The sequence below is a fragment of the Egretta garzetta genome, unplaced genomic scaffold (genome assembly GCF_000687185.1).
Source record: "Egretta garzetta isolate BGI_Z169 unplaced genomic scaffold, ASM68718v1 scaffold222, whole genome shotgun sequence".
In the NCBI taxonomy this organism is placed as follows: domain Eukaryota; kingdom Metazoa; phylum Chordata; class Aves; order Pelecaniformes; family Ardeidae; genus Egretta; species Egretta garzetta.
In genome coordinates, this window is record NW_009258765.1 from 242,492 (window position 1) to 258,574 (window position 16,083).

A 16,083-nucleotide genomic window follows, 5' to 3' on the forward strand; every position below is an offset into this window, starting at 1 on the left:
AACCCGATCTAGCTAGTGATGGCCCTGCTCACTGCAGGGGGGTTGGACTAGATGACCTCTAGAGGTCCCTTCCAACCCAAAACATTCTATGATTCTATGACAATTATAACATGAAAATACTATTTCTTAAGGTAGGAATAAGCAGGGGTGTCCTTCACATTGACTGTAACCACAAGGAGTTATTCTGAAATTAATGAAACTATAATGAAACTATTTGAATAGCAAGGCACTCCAGTTTGATACACATGGATGAATGCAACACAAATTTACACGCAAGACTGGGCAGCAGCACTGCTGTTCACATGTTTTGTAGCAAATCTTATGCTCTACGCTGGTTAATTCTGCATCTGCAAAAAAGGAAAAATCACATTCTAATTACTGCCATTTTGATTGTCTAGCAAAAGTCACTGTTGTCTTGACATCAGAAATAATGCTACCACATATTGAGGGTCCAGCCTGGCTAGAATGGTCTGGCAGAGACAGAACACAGCCTGTTAACTCAGTTCTCATATTGCTTCTGTTGGCAAAAATCAGAGCTGAGTTTATTTAAATAAGTAAGATATGAATCATTGTTGCTTATGTCAGATTTCTGTCATGCGAAGATCAATTTATTATCAGTAAAGTTAAGGAAATCTCAGTTGTTTATAGAGAGATCTGACAGTTAGAAGGAGACAGTTCAAACCTTTCTTTAGAAAAAAATTCTCAACTCTTCCCCCTCCTAATACGAGGATAGCCAACAAATACCTTCATTGAGGTAACGGTACAGAGATTTTATTATATTTGTTAACAACTGCCCACAAGATATTCTTGAGTGACGTCAAGACAAGCATTCTCCTTGAACCTAATGAGCACAAAAGTTAGCCTGAGATGTGCTGATTTAGTAAGTTTTGCAATAGCCACTGCTGTCAAGAATGTAAATATTTCTTCATTCTTTAAATATTTTCACCTACCTTGCTGCAATCCTTCCAAGTTCCAGCAAACAAAGGCACACTTCTCTTGGCTGCTTGTGGAGAACTGAAAAAGCAAAACGAAGATGGAAAACATGTATAAATAAAAGCTATTTTAAAGATCTTCGTGATGAATGTAACCTAATCACAAACATCTGTAAATCTTGATTCAGATAAAACTTGGTTTTCTTTGGCTTGAAGTGGAGTTTTACTGGAATAAAAAGGATGGGATTGAGGAGCGGTTCTCAGAGTGCAAATGATTTAGGAAGTTTCCATGTAGTTATCCTTTAGTTCCTTTGAAAATACCATTCTGAATCTAAATCACTGAGTAATTATTGGGCTATTTGGTAAGCTGCAAGCACTTCAGAACTATTTAAAAATAATCCAGATCTTTGTCAGAAGACTAAACTAGTAGAATGTCAAATATCAATTAATAAAATTAAAGTCATACTTTTCTTTCTATAAACTAAGAGAATTACTATCCTTTAGATCACTATTTTCCTTAGCCTATTTAAATCACAAAAAATAATAAAATTGCACTAGCAAAGATATATCTCATTATAAATTTAGTCCTGAAGTCATTTATACATCTACTCTTAAAGCAAACATGAAACTAGAGTACTTCAGAAATTCAGCTTATAACAGAAAAAAACCTCAACCAAACAAAAACTTCTCTTCTATCTATATACACACATATATGCAAGTTTTCAGGCCTGGATTCCACACAAGACCTGTAGCTTTCAAGCTTCAGAAGCAGCTGTAACACAGCATGAATTTCTCATTAAGAAATACCACCACAATCCAAGATAATGCTTTCTTTTTTCCCCACAATTTAGATAGGTAAGATTCTGTAGAGAAGTCCAGCAAAATATATAAGCAAAATCCAAAATCAACAGATGAGGATAGGCCTGCAGCTGTTTGCATAATCCAGTCCCCAAAAGTCCAAAAAGCAGAACGTAAAAATTAAAAAAAAGAAAGAAAAAAAAAGGAAAAAGGAATTATGAGTGCATTGTCATCTTCGCTCTAGAAATGCCTATTGCAGTAAAACCCTCATGTTGTGGATAAAATTCAGGTTTTAGAAATTTCCACAACAATCAAAAGATTTGTACCTTATGCTTTAGATTGAATTGATACCAAAACATAATTGTGTGAACATTTCTGTAAATCAGAAAAATAGAAACATCAACAAAATTGTTTTGCTTTTGATGAGTTATGGTCAAGACATCTGCTGTATAAACATTTTGATTATCTTAAGACTCACCTAACTCAAATGCATGAGGAAAAAAATACCATACCTGAAAAAGATATTTCAATGTCTAGTTAAAGCTCTGAAAGTCATTGCTTTGTCCTAGACTGTTCATATGAGACCCAGAACTGGAATCCACAGCCTTCAACATCTCTAGATAACTACTGCCTACTGGGGCAGATCTTCAGCTTCTGCAACTTCAACTTCCAGCTCCGCTGGCTTGGATAAAGCTATGGTAAGGTGCTCAAGTTGAATGCCCGTCCCAATATCTTTTACTAGTGTATAGGTACACTTTGAGACATACGCATTCTTCCCCTCTAATCTCATGCAATATATCTCCAGAAGTGAAACTGCAGAGCATGAAAACTAAAATGGCACTGCACTAGGAAAAGTATTTCTACCCTTCAGTCATCTGTTATTAAAAATATAAAAGATGAAGACTTGGACATTCAACTTTTCTCAATATTATTCCTTGCCCCAACACAGTAATTTTATGAAACCTTTACCTTTACTAGCAATCAGCATTCTTTAGTGTTACATTCATGACCCTAGAAACATATTCTGTTGCTTTCGTTCTAAACCAGTAGGGACTGCCCCAAAATAAAACTTGATTTTAAGAAATAAGGCATTCCCCAAAATATAAATGGAATAAACCGTGTTTGGAATAGACAAAGAGTGTCCAAAATTTTTTAATTGCAGTTCACACATATACGCATCAGAATAATTTTTGGAAGGGAGGAGGAAAAGAGAGGCTCAAGTAACATTATGTGCAAAAAGATCCATAAATAGAATTGGAAGAGGATTTGATTAAGAAAGGTAAAATGTTTTTCTGTCAATGCTTAAAGCTCTTCTACCCAAACAAAATTCCAAGTCCTATAGCAAATCTGACTCAACATGTGTCTAGGCACATTACATGCATTCCACATCAAACAACATGACACAGTGAAACCATTGTTAGAGGACGAAGAGCTGTGCAGGCAATAACCAGCCACAAAACCAAACAATCTGGTCATCTGATAAGACGACGGTGACACAGCACTTCTAACAAGAAAATGTTAGCATTCCTGAGGACTATACAGCATATGCATTTGGGAACTTCAGAGACAAACAGATGTCATTTGTACACTGCAATACCCACTGGAAGTAATTTACATTCTTAAAGCAAAATTTTCTTTTTTGTTTTTTGTTTTTCTAAAAGCACAACTGTTTAATGGGCTATCACCTTGCAAGAGACTGGTCAGGAGTTACCGCAAAAGCCACAGAGTCAAAAGACAGCATTTCCACACCTATCTTGGTCCCAAATATTCAGTATAACCTTGAGCGCGCAAGTTACGACCATTGCCTTTTGGAACAAGTAGCACTTTCAAGTGCCTTGATCTCTAAGTACTTATTTTGAGATACTTTTTGTCTGGTGCTATTCCAAAATAACTGAAAGCACTCTATATTTACAGTCACTTCCAAAAGGCTGACTCCTAAGCATATTGGGGGGGGGAAAAAAAAAAAAGCTACCTTTACACTTTTTTCCATCTAGAGAACAGAAATAGAAACATTTCTTATGCTTCCTTTTTTTTAGTTTTACATATAGAAGTTGAGTTAATCGATATTTTTGAAGCACTTCAAGACATCTGATAGAAGAGATGGCAAAAACTATTTCAGAGGCACTACACAATGCTGAAATCACTTATTTTGTTACTTAAAATAAGTATGCTGCTAAAAAAGCAATCTGTAGAAGTCCACATTTAAATTCTCACTGTACTGTAATTTAGATTCTCATTTTAATTCTGACCATATTGCAGCTCATGCCTAACTACACTACATACATGTACACGGTTGAAATATGACACCTGTACCCGTGGTATTCTGTTGTGTCCTCTGGGAACTACATCTACCATTTTCTGAATTACTTACTATAATCTATATTAATAGTTGCATTTTAGTAATAGGCACCACCTCAACTTTTTGACCCGACCGATTACTTAATCCCAGATACACTACATGGCAAATGGATATTTGCTAAGCAACACATTTTCTGTAATTGTAGCAATTTCTACACAGTTAACACACAGCAAGTGCTGGAAGCTGAAAAATTATTCTTAGAGGCCATCTTCATTCTATCTCCAGCCACATACACAACTCACTGCACATCATTTGAAGTCTACACTCAACACAGTGCAATTCATTTCCACAACAGTGCTACTGTATGCTGTGAAAAATTCGAAGAAAAAGCAAAAATGGATTTCTCTAACACTTCTATGGGGCTGTGGTATTATCATCCCCATCTTATACACGGAATTAAGGCATAAGTAGAAGATACCAAAAAAAGCACATCTAGGTGCTATTTTAAAATACTTACTGGCTGATCTCCAGGGTACTGCTGAGTGTCCTAATGCTACATTTTGTATGAAAGCCAAGCCAACACAACTAGTGATCACACTACAAAGTCTGATAGGGATCCTCTCGCTGCACGTGGGAGCTCTGCGATAGAGCCATAGTCACTTCTTCTGATTCCATTCAGTAGCAACATCAAAATAGTATCCTGCAGCATCTTGCAGCATTCTCCAAACATCTTCAGATTTTTGCAACAAATGAGGCATGTGAGGAGAAAATAATATACCAATAAAAGCTTCCTTTACTTCATAAACCATACCACACCAAGATGTTGGCAGAGCAAGGTCTCTAAAGAGAACACAGCTCTTTTAGGAGGAAAAAATAGCCATGACCACATGAAAAGTTGCTAGGTGTATCGTAATGGCTAAATAGGTTAACTAATGTAGTATACCCAGCCTTAATTATAGTCCAAGTACTTCACTTTGCAGCATTAATACAATTTTTGTATGCAATTTTCTGTCTTTTTTCACACTTTTACATAAGGAAGAAAACAATATTCCTGAAGAATCACTGGCCAGTCATCCCGTAACAAGGTGAATCGTCCGATTAGGTAGCTATAAGTTTTAAATGTAGAAGACACATGCGCTACACAGCCCCACTGCATAAGATGAAAGGAAATGTGCACCTCAACAGGAAATCTCACTGACGATATTTGCTTGACTAGAAAGCAACATGAAGATTTAGAAATAGTGCATACAAGTCCAACTTATTTTAGGTGTCCTGCCAGTTACAGGCCCTTTTGCTTTCCATCTCATTCATTTCAAATCCTTCCTATCTGCTGTCCTCACTGCCAACATCTTTTCAAGCTACTTCCAGCCACTCTTTTTCAACAAGACTTCCTTTTCAGCTCCTAGCAAGCTTTTATCCCTGCTGCTCTCTGGCTATAACTTCTTTCTCCACATTGCTTCCATCTTGTTGCTGCCCCTTTCTCCTTTTACGGGTCCCTCCTCTCCTGATCACTCACCCCTTGTTCTCTTCCCTCGTACTTCATTTCTCTCCTACCTACTGTTCATCACATTTCTGCATCCTTCACCGCTCCCCTCCCCAGTGCCTGGATGCTACCAGGAGAAGCAGAGAGAGCACAGGAGGAACAGCCTCTGATTTCAGCGCTGATCAGCCCCTGGGGCCATGAGAAGCCAGAACACCCTACATGTGGAGACCGCCTGTTTGCTGAGCACATTTAAACCAAGAGTGTTCACAATAACAAACCTGGAGGATTTTGTTTTGTTTGTGGCTTGGTTTTGGGTTTGGTTTTTTTTTTTTTTGGTTGGTTGGTTGGGTTTTTTAAATTAGCAGAATGCTCAACTATGATACAGGAACAAACTTCTTAGACCTCTCTGCCAACGTTCAAGCCTTGGCTCCTAACATTTTTATAAACCTTTATTAGTGGAGTCAGCTTTTCTTCTCTATGTTAACATAAACTTTTTTTTTTAAAAAAAAGATCTCAGACGTAGCTGAACCAAACAAGTGAATGTGATTTCTGCTTCTAAAGCATTTTTTAGCTCACTAGAGGCAAAGAGACTTTCCGAAGGGGTTTAGTATTTATTATCATAGGCTTCCAATTGCCACTGCTTCCTTAAATCATGGAGCTGTGTTCCCCCGCCCCTCATTTCAGCATTATCACTTACAGAAGTCTCAAAACAATTAACATTTCAAATGCAGTAGATCAATGGATAATAAAGAATTTATCTAGAATGAACATAGAGACCATATAAACATTAATAATTTACTGGAATTCATTAATTTAAGATGCTAATCCAATGGAAATAACACAGCACCCAGGATGCTTCTATAGTCCTCAAAACAAGACATATTCAACAATAGTATGAGTGGTTTAGTAAAATGTTGTGAAAGAAGGGACAAAGCCTTATTCTGATGCAACTACATGTAAAATTTAGCACAAGCTGTAGAGGTGTCACTCTGAAAGATGGGTCAAAATACTTCCATCTTGTAATATGAAATCAGATAAACTAGAGCATTAATTAAAAAAATCCTTTGCCCCTATGCAAAAATTATTTGTAAGCAATCAACATTTGAGCATTTTTTTTTTAAAAACTTAAAAAAACCCCAAAACATTAGAATAGGATATCAGAGGTGTTTAACTCTATTATTTCCCCTAAAACATTAGATGCCCTTGTTTAAGGAACCTGCCCATCAAACTCTATAATCATTAAGTTGCATCAAAAGAAGTCCACATCACACATTGTGTGTACACACGCACAGTTACAGAATATACAAGCACAAAACATTAATACTACAATATCATCCAATAACTCCCAAAACAAGTGACACATATTAGCATGCTGGCACACTTGGTGGCAAACCCTTTTCTTGCTGGGTGGAGTCTTTATCATAGAAGAGATGCAGAATATTTATTGGTTCCAAATCCTACAATCATCCAAAAAGACTATGTTACCAACAAACATTTCATAATTTAAGCTTTAAGTTCACTTAACTAAAGCAATCATAGAAAATCTTCCCATTCTCACTATTTGGCCAAGAAAAGTTTTCTTTGAGTATTACACTCTTCAGCATTGAGCACCATACTTACAAATATCTCCATCAAGCATGCTTCCATAAATTGAATTACCATAGCTGTGTGGATCTCCTGCCCTAAAACCTACAAAGGGTAACTTGCAAAATATACATATCATGGGAACAGAGGACTTAAAGACAGCATTACTTTTCTTAGATTGAAAAGAGTTAGGGCTTTATGTTCCAAGGCCTAGATATGGGGCAAATTTTGACCTATGAGATGTCCAAGAACCCCATTCAAAGACAGTGTATCTCAAGATTTGCCCAGATGATGAAAGTTTGGGCTTTGGATCATAGTTTTTGCTATCAACAAAGCTAATTCCTCCTTCTTTAAATACACTAACTATAAAAATAACAATCATGAAAAGCATGCTACATTGGCCAACAAGTGTGGGAGCATGCAGAGTCTCCCTCTATTTTGCAGCATTCAGGATTACCCCTACATACTGTGTTGCTGTATTTGTTACAGACGCCAGTGTCCGCTCTGCAGCTCATACAACAGGCACAGCATCCAGCTTTTCTTTGCAGAGGCATTAACTCTGAGGCTTTCCTGCCATGTCTCTGCATTAAGATAAATGCAAATAGCAAGATACACAGAGACTGCTACCAGCTCTGGCTTTATTATAAATTTTTCTAGAGAACTGTATTTCCAATCTGTTTTTCAAACTATATTAAAGCATCATAACATTCAGCAAGACAAAATATATCATAATACAGAATACTAACTAGAGGTTAGTAGTACAAGTGCATTGTTTTCAAACTTTTGAGCTCTCGACTGATCCCTTTCAAGGATCTTTAAAGTAACTCTACTGATTAGAAGGCACAAGCATTCCTAGCAGCATAACAAATACCACTTTTTTCCCTTCTATTTGTTTTAAAGAAAGACTTTGATCCTGTTTTTTTGTTTAGCTCAGCTGGATAGCCCAAATCCAACAAAGCATTTGAACCTGGCTTAACTTTAGATAAATAAATTAATTACTAAATGAGTCCACAAGTGATGGACAAGGACACAAAGTGACACGAGTAAGTCTACTCACCTGCTTGTCTGGATCAGCCCTAGAATGCTAATGCTTTGCAGAACCAAGCTTCTAGGAACGCTCAAGGTTCCCACTAATATCACTCGCCTGCAGGCTCCTCAGGCATGGACTGCACCTATCTGCTATAGTGTCTGCAGCTACACTTGCATGGTTTCAGAGACTTCAGAACTCACCAGGATGAGAACATATTTTTAATTAACGAGAAATAATAGCAATTAATAATTTCTTAGCTAGTATATATTTAAGTTTGCCAATCTCTGAATGACTTGGGGCTTTTTTTTCTTTTTAATCAGTAATGTCATAAATCCATCATTCAAATGTTTCAGTGCAAATACAGCTTCAAAATTACTCTTATAATGTTTAGAGTACAAATTTGCCAGAAAAAGGCCTCAGGAATGTTTTACGTGATACAATGACATGAAGAAAGTATCATTATGTGCATCTAATCAAATAATAGGGTATTTACATACCATAAGGCAGGCAGAATAGAGTAAAAAAGGAGGATTAAAATCAAGTCAATTAGGAACATTTTAACACAGTAAGGTTCCTCAACATAGACAGAAAATAGTTGCTTTATCACTAGCAATTTACATACCAATACAGTTTGTTAACCATGGTGAAAAACCACAAGAAAACACTAAAACCAGTTACCTGTGTAACCATAATTTCACCAAAACTATTTATTATCAAAAATACAGCAGACTTCCATGAAGCGGTGCAAACATTTATATGTCATTCACACATTTCTCATCACTTTGAATAGAACCTTTTATATTACTTACCTTTGCTGATTTTTTATTTCCTATGCAGTGGAGGAGTGATTTGTGGGAGAGAGAGGAACATAAAAGCTTCAGATTGGCAACTGTTATGATCTCAAATCTTTTAAGAGTTCTAGCTCAAACTGATGGAGAATGGTAGCTTCTATTTTGATCTTTTTTACAAATGGCGCGGTCACTATCCCCTTCTCAAGTTCAGAAAAATAGGTCAAATTATTATCAAGTCTTAACCCTATTTCCAGTGCCATAAGAGTTTTCAAAAAGTACGTTCTATAAACAGTAATACTCAGAGAAAGAAAACAACAGAACTTAGTTTTCAATCAGTGAAGAAAATCAGTCACTAATCAAACAATTCTAATACAGCACAGGTGGGCACACTGTGTATTTGGGCATATTTCACTTCACTTCTCCAAGAGAGGAAATCATCTTGAACATCAACCTTCCAGGTATAGTTGCACTCAGTGTTATACTCTGGAAGGCAAAGCACTGTGCATGTGCAAAAATTAACTTATCCAGGGAACGTCGATATTTCAGCTATGTCAATTCCATCTCTAAACAAGACCTGGTTTCTCAATAATGCACAAGAAAATTCCTTATAAACATGCCCTAAATTACATAGTTAACCTATTACTGGAACAACGTTAAACTGCTGAGTTTACCACAACAGTATAAAGTCTAAATTCATTTAAGTGTTGGATTAACCACAGGTTCTTCTGCTTATCTCAGACAATGGAGGTCTATGTCTCCTTCCTTCTTGTGCTTGCAAGTTTCTTTGTCCTAGGTGATGTCCAACTTCTACATAATTTCAAGCCTTTGGCAATACAATTATTATTCATCTTCTTCATGATTTACCATGTCCAATCAAAGTTTTATCTGGAGGATTTAATTAACAAAACAGAGATAGTATATATATTCTCCTTACTATCTGTCACTTTTGTGATACTAATTTCTTCTCTGCCAAGCATTTTCTCCTGGAGAAATAAAATAATTTAATTTAATTTAAAAAACCTCACAGGATAAAGGAACACAGATATGAAAAAAATTGCTTCAGGAATAGTTGTGCTAGAAGAGCAAGACTTTAAGAGAAGGGGAATAGATCAGTTGCAACACAGGTAAGAACTTCAACTGGGCAGTCAAAGACCTTCTAAGCAGCAGAACAAGGAAGTCTCTTGATGCAGTGTAGCATGTTCATTTGTCTTCCATAGAAACAGCTGTCTATCATCAGGACTGTTTTACACTTTTATCTGAGTTCAGATAACAAACAAACATTTGTTTCTCTTTGTTTCATGATATTTGGTTGAAATAAAATCTCGAGGTAAGATTCTTAAGTTATCCTTTGAAGAGAAAAAGTTAAAATAATGAAAAATATGTACTATTAGAACAGTGACTTTCTAAGCAGTCCAATTCTTTCAATGGAACACCCTGAAGCACTAGTGTTGGATAATTTTTGTCCAGAGCTGTACAAGGGAATCAGCTGGAAAAAATGTCAGTGTAGGCTGCAGAAAAAAAATCTGTATTTTCTTGCCTCCTGAGCAATCCATTCAATCTGCGTGAATAGCTAAATATCTTCAGCCAAAACTGAGAAAGCACTTGTATCCTACTCTCCCTAACCAAAAAAGGACCAACTTATTCACTGAAGTAAGGAACAGCATCCTGTGATCAAAAAAGTGTGTGTAGGGTGAAAAACCATCTGTGTGCAAGAAATTATAGCAAGATTTTTGTCTCGTGTAGGTTCCTCTCAAATTGACTTAAATGATTTTTAAGTGATGTGTACTTTATTTTTTCATGCTCCAGATGAGGGGCAGAATTAACACAGTCAGACACAGGTCAGATTTGGAGTCAGGATTTGTTAAGAGAGCCATTCCATCTTTCAAGGCAAAATGCAAAAGAAAAGTTATTCAGAATTACCAGCTACTATAAAAACAAATACATACCCAAACCTTCTGACTCAAACAGGCAGGTATCATCCACACCTACATCTCTGCACCAGGATAAGAAATTTGCTGTGTTGTCTCGTGCAAAAAAAGACCCTGAAGGAGCATTGGCTTTGCATGGAATCTTCCGTACTGGTAAGGTCTGAAAAAACAGAATTTATCTATTTAGATAAACGGTATTCTATAAGCATAGTACTTAAGTGTTCTGAAATCACTATGCAAGTTTTGCATAGATGGATGACTACAGAGCCACCAACATATTTCCTTGTCCCTTAAATAATTCCAAACAAAGAAGAATGAGAAGTGAATTCAATGGCACAAAATCATCAACCACAAAGATGTTTCAAAAGCGTCATGATTGGCATCATGATGTAAAGTTCAGAGCTGAATCAGTATTAGCAACATTTTAGCAATATTAGAAACTACAATGTTAGAATTTAGTGTTTGCTCCAGTTCACTGAATCATAAGAAAAGAAAAAATTTATGAAGACAGACTTTAAACTAGGAACAGAACTTTTGCAAAATTACAGGTGAATTAGTTTCAGATCTACATCAGGAAGGAATCACAGTGTAAAGCAATAGGCCTTGAGGACCGAAGGCCATAAATACTTCAGAAATGCCACTGTCTCCCATTTAACAATACACATAAGCCCCCACTGCACACCACAGAAATATAGTCTAGTACCTACAAGATCTAGGTTTAACAGAGTCAGGCTCTCATTGTATCCGAGTAGTTCCATTTACATGATTTCAGTATCAGAGGACCTGCTACGAATACAGCATATCAATATCTGAACCACAGTAATTACCACAGCAAGTGTTTTGCTTATATTGGTACATTTACTGAGACACATACAAAGAATACTTCAGCATTTAGGTCTCATGTAAGGTTTCTTTTCCTCAAATGAAAAATATGGCATGGCAAAATGAACAAAGAATGAAACATTGTTGCTACATGACTTTAGAAATCTCTAAATCACAGAGAAATTCAGGCCCCATGCTGATTTGTATGTCCTGCCTTTCTCTTGTGCTGATTTATGAAATATTTGCTTCTGTTCTGGAGTCAGTAATTATTCAACGGCAAGTGAGCTAAGAGGTAGAAAACGGAAAATGGTGTGTCTACTAGTTCCTGGATCTACATCCAAAATTCCTTTTTCAACAGTCCAAAAAATAAATCTTGGAAATGTGGAGAGGGAACAGAAGACACAGGAGTAGGCTTCCCCTTACAACAGCTGCTGGTAGCATACTAATGTCAGTATTTAAAGACAGTTCAGAAAGACTTTATATATGATTTTATATTAGACATTTGATAGCAACAATGTAATTGCAGAACACATCTACATGCACAGAACTACTCACCTCTATATACTTGATAAACCAAATAAACTGCAAATAGAATGCCTACAGGGATACACACCATTCTACATGTTCTATCAGTACGTCAATGGGAGCTCAGGAATTGCCTTAGACACATACACGTGCTTTATAAATGTTTAGACCTATTCCTCAGATCACCACCTACCTCTCATTCCCCCGTGTTTCTTATTCCAGTTATGCTTTTTTACATTTATTTCCTTGTTTTGCAAAAATGATGCTTACACTTCAAAATATTTGAAAGGAGATATTAATACTTTTCTATATTGTCTTCTCAGAAAACACTGACCAGTTTTACATAATATATTAAATAAAAATGCCAGTATACCTTGTGTCATAGACACCACATTACCTCCTGGAACACCCTGGAATTAGAGAGGGGAAGAAGGAAGGAAGTAGGGAAGCATACATGACTATTCAATAAATCCAGTATAAATAAAACCCAATGAAACCTGAATTCTTCCAAGCGACTCTAGATATGGAACAAACTTTCAGAGCAGGAAAAGATTAGAAAAAGTTAGGAAAAATTTCTTCATCGGAAGGATTGTTAAACACTGGAACGGGCTGCCCAGGGAAGTGGTTTGAGTCCCCATCCCTGGAGGTATTTAAAAGAAGGATAGATGAGGTGCTTAGGGACACTGTTTAGTGGTGGGATAGCAGGGTTAGGTTAATGGTTAGACTTGATGATCTTAAAGGTCTTGTCCAACCTAAACGATCCTATGATCAGAGCACAAGAAAGTGTTTAACCATAATTTTAAATCCCTCTCCCTTCTTCTGGAGAAAAAAAAAAAAAAAAAAAAAAAAAAAAGAAAAAAAAAACCAGAACAACAAACAAGCAAGCTATTAGCACTAGAAGCAAGAGCTGGGCTGCTCCAGGAGAGAAGATAAGCCAGGAGCCAAGGGTGACCCCAGCAGAAGCAGTGGCAGCCCTCACCGGTAGCAGTGCCCTCCCGCAGCACCCAAGGAGGGCAGTGCCCATGACATAGCAACTTTAGCTGACTATCCTGTGACAAGACGAGGTGACAAGTCAGTTCTAGTATCTGTCCAGGAAGACAAGTCACAAAGAGCAGAAGGCAAGGCTGGACGCAAAGCTACAGCAGAGGCTGAGGCTCCAGCCGCAAAGCCCAGCTGGTCTTGCCCAGGAAGCAAGGCTAGAGCTGATCTATCCACAACGTGGGCTCAAGCAAGAAGTGGGGCCAAGCTCAAAGGGAGCTCCTGGGCTACATCAGAGAGCACAGGCTGGGGTCCCAGGTGAGGCTGGTCATGGCTATTAAGGTATTTTGGTTCCCTCAGGTCCTGACAGCAATTATTCTGTGTTTTAGTATTTCAGTGGAATCAATCCCTTGAGAAATAAATTAGCTAATTTATAAACAACTCTAACTTGTCAGTAGATTCAAAGAGGTGCCATTTCGTAGCACCATACCTTAATATGATTACATAACATCCACTGTACATACAACATGCTTGATCATATTCTCACATAGCCAAATTACCAGCAGCTATAAACTGGTTTAACGCCATTAAAATCAAACTGAATGAAATTATTTTCCCATGATATCTCTGCTTGGACCAGAGTATCTGAAGTGATACACAGATGTTGAAGCAAATGAGTTAACAGGCCAATGTAAGGAGACCAGGCAAATTCTATCTGACAAAAGTATACTCTTCAGAATTTTTTATGGCTATGTCTAATTTTAAGCACAAATCCTGGATGACCTTATAATGGATTAGCAGCACTGTGACAGGAACAAGGTGAGAGAAGCCAGCTCCAGTATTCCTGGCACTTGCACACTTGTGCATAAGCTACTTCAGAGACCATGGAAAGGAGATAAAGCTCCAGTTACTTTTCATTTGAAAGTAGAACTGCAGTGTCAAATCATGTCATCTCCTAGTTCCCTCCTCAGCTCTCATCTCTGTATTTTCCATAGTGCATAGAAAGTCTTCTCCAAAACAAAAACTGTTTATAACCCCAGAACAGCTCAGAAGGGCATTACAAGTGGAATCATACCAGGTTTGTCTCCTTCCACTCAGTTCTCCAATTTCAGCCCAGTTGATTCTGTGCCTTTAAACTACTTTGCCCTGCCACATCCCCTAATAACCAGCCTACATTCTTTCATGTCATGCTAAGGGTATTAAACACTGTTCTGGAAGTCTTCATATTATTTCAGGAAATTTGAACTAGGGGGAAAAAAACACAAAAAACACAAAAAACACACACACACACACACAAAGAAAATATTGCGCTATACGGCACAGAGGAGACTTGGGGCCAGCGTGGGCACAACCAATCTGCTCTACTCGGCCCTAAGCCCACAGGGTATGAGCAAGCCTGCAGCACTGGTCCTGGAGACCAGGACCTGCTCCTTGGCACAGATGCCCTCAGCAGTACAAAAGCAGCTGGAAGCGAGGAGATAGCCAGGAGAACCTACACTGCTTTTTAACAAGGGGCTGTTGGGAAGGCATTGCAATGCCTGGCAGGAACACAGAAAACTAGTTTTCCCCAGGGTCACTGCTGCTCCCCAGTACTAACAACATGTGAATAAATCTGGTTCTAAATATTTTATGCCTTCTGATTTAGGTAGATCGTAATGACTGAACATAGAAACGCCTTCAAGAAAAGCAATTCAGAACAGATGGTTTATGTGTCAGAAATCTATGCAGTTAGGAGTCAGCAAATAAACCATCTAAAACTTCATGTACATAGCGGACTATCCATAAATTACGCATCTATACCTCAACAACTAAGACAGACCTTTAAACACATCAGTCAATCACGCTTCATTGCGAAACCCATACGTTCGTGGAGCTTGCAACATTTCTTTCACAATTATAAAGATTAGAGTGTCTTTCAGAAGTAAATTTTTGTAGTAACAGCTACTGACAGCAAACAGTAAGAGTCAGGGTACCGAACTAGCACACTTAACTGATCAAACCTGTGATATTCTCTAGTTTCACAGTGGCAGGAAAAATGTCTCATTAAGGGATGCCCTAGACAACTCCTGAACTACAGAAGGGAACAAAACCTATATTATTGAAGGGGGTGGGGCAGGGGGGAATGCTTTAAGTCATTTTATGGAACAAATACTACATAGATAAATATCCTGGGCATCACATGATCTCACTAGAATGTAGCATTCTGTATTTCATCCCATTTCCCACAATATTAGAGTCTTGCTGAAGAGAACACCAAAAAACCCTCCTCTCAACACTAGCACAATCAAGTTTAACACAGAAATCATAGGAAAATACTAATATTTTCTTATCACTTAATAAATTTCCCTACCACCTTTTAAATCGAAGTCTACTTTTTTAATATTTCCAAAACTATCACTGTAATGTTCAACTGGTAACACATAAAAGCTCTTATTTAAGACAGGTTGCAGGCACAAATATTTTTTACTGATTTGTATAAATGGCCTGACTATCTCAAAAGTGCTTTCTAACAGATCATTCTGAAGTAATTAGGTTTCCATATGGCAAAAGTGACTTTTGTTGACATAGTATAGTATAACCGCAGTTGCTTTGAAACAGCAGTGGCCGCAATTACTCCTATCAAATATCATGAAAACAGTTCCCCTGTTACACTCCTTTTACAATCTTGTCTTGTTGATGTGCATGCATGTGGTTTAATGCAGGATGTGAAAGTGTGAGTGAAATATATGATGCAATCCTGGAAAAATGCTGTCAGGTTCACTTCTAAACCCAAAAGGGACTCTCTTACACTGATGCTCTGAAATCACATGGAAAAATGTATTTTTTGTACTCTTTTTCCAAAATGAGGGTCCACAAATATATGTTAAACCCCCCATTTTTTTCAAGCAGACTTGAGCCATATTCTGAAGACTG

The 16,083-nt window shown here is 37.4% G+C and overlaps 1 protein-coding gene across 2 annotated transcripts in view; it reads right to left on the reverse strand.

Moving 5' to 3' along the window:
- GAS2 (growth arrest specific 2) overlaps nt 1-16,083 on the reverse strand; it is an 86,218-nt gene that overhangs the window by 48,817 nt on the left and 21,318 nt on the right. For both annotated transcript variants that reach the window (XM_009649327.2, XM_035889037.1), the window contains exons 3-4: nt 10,864-11,005; nt 951-1,014 (exon numbers count right to left, since the gene is read on the reverse strand). In XM_009649327.2, the coding sequence (XP_009647622.1) occupies nt 951-1,014; nt 10,864-11,005 (206 nt within the window). The remainder of the gene's footprint in view (nt 1-950; nt 1,015-10,863; nt 11,006-16,083) is intronic.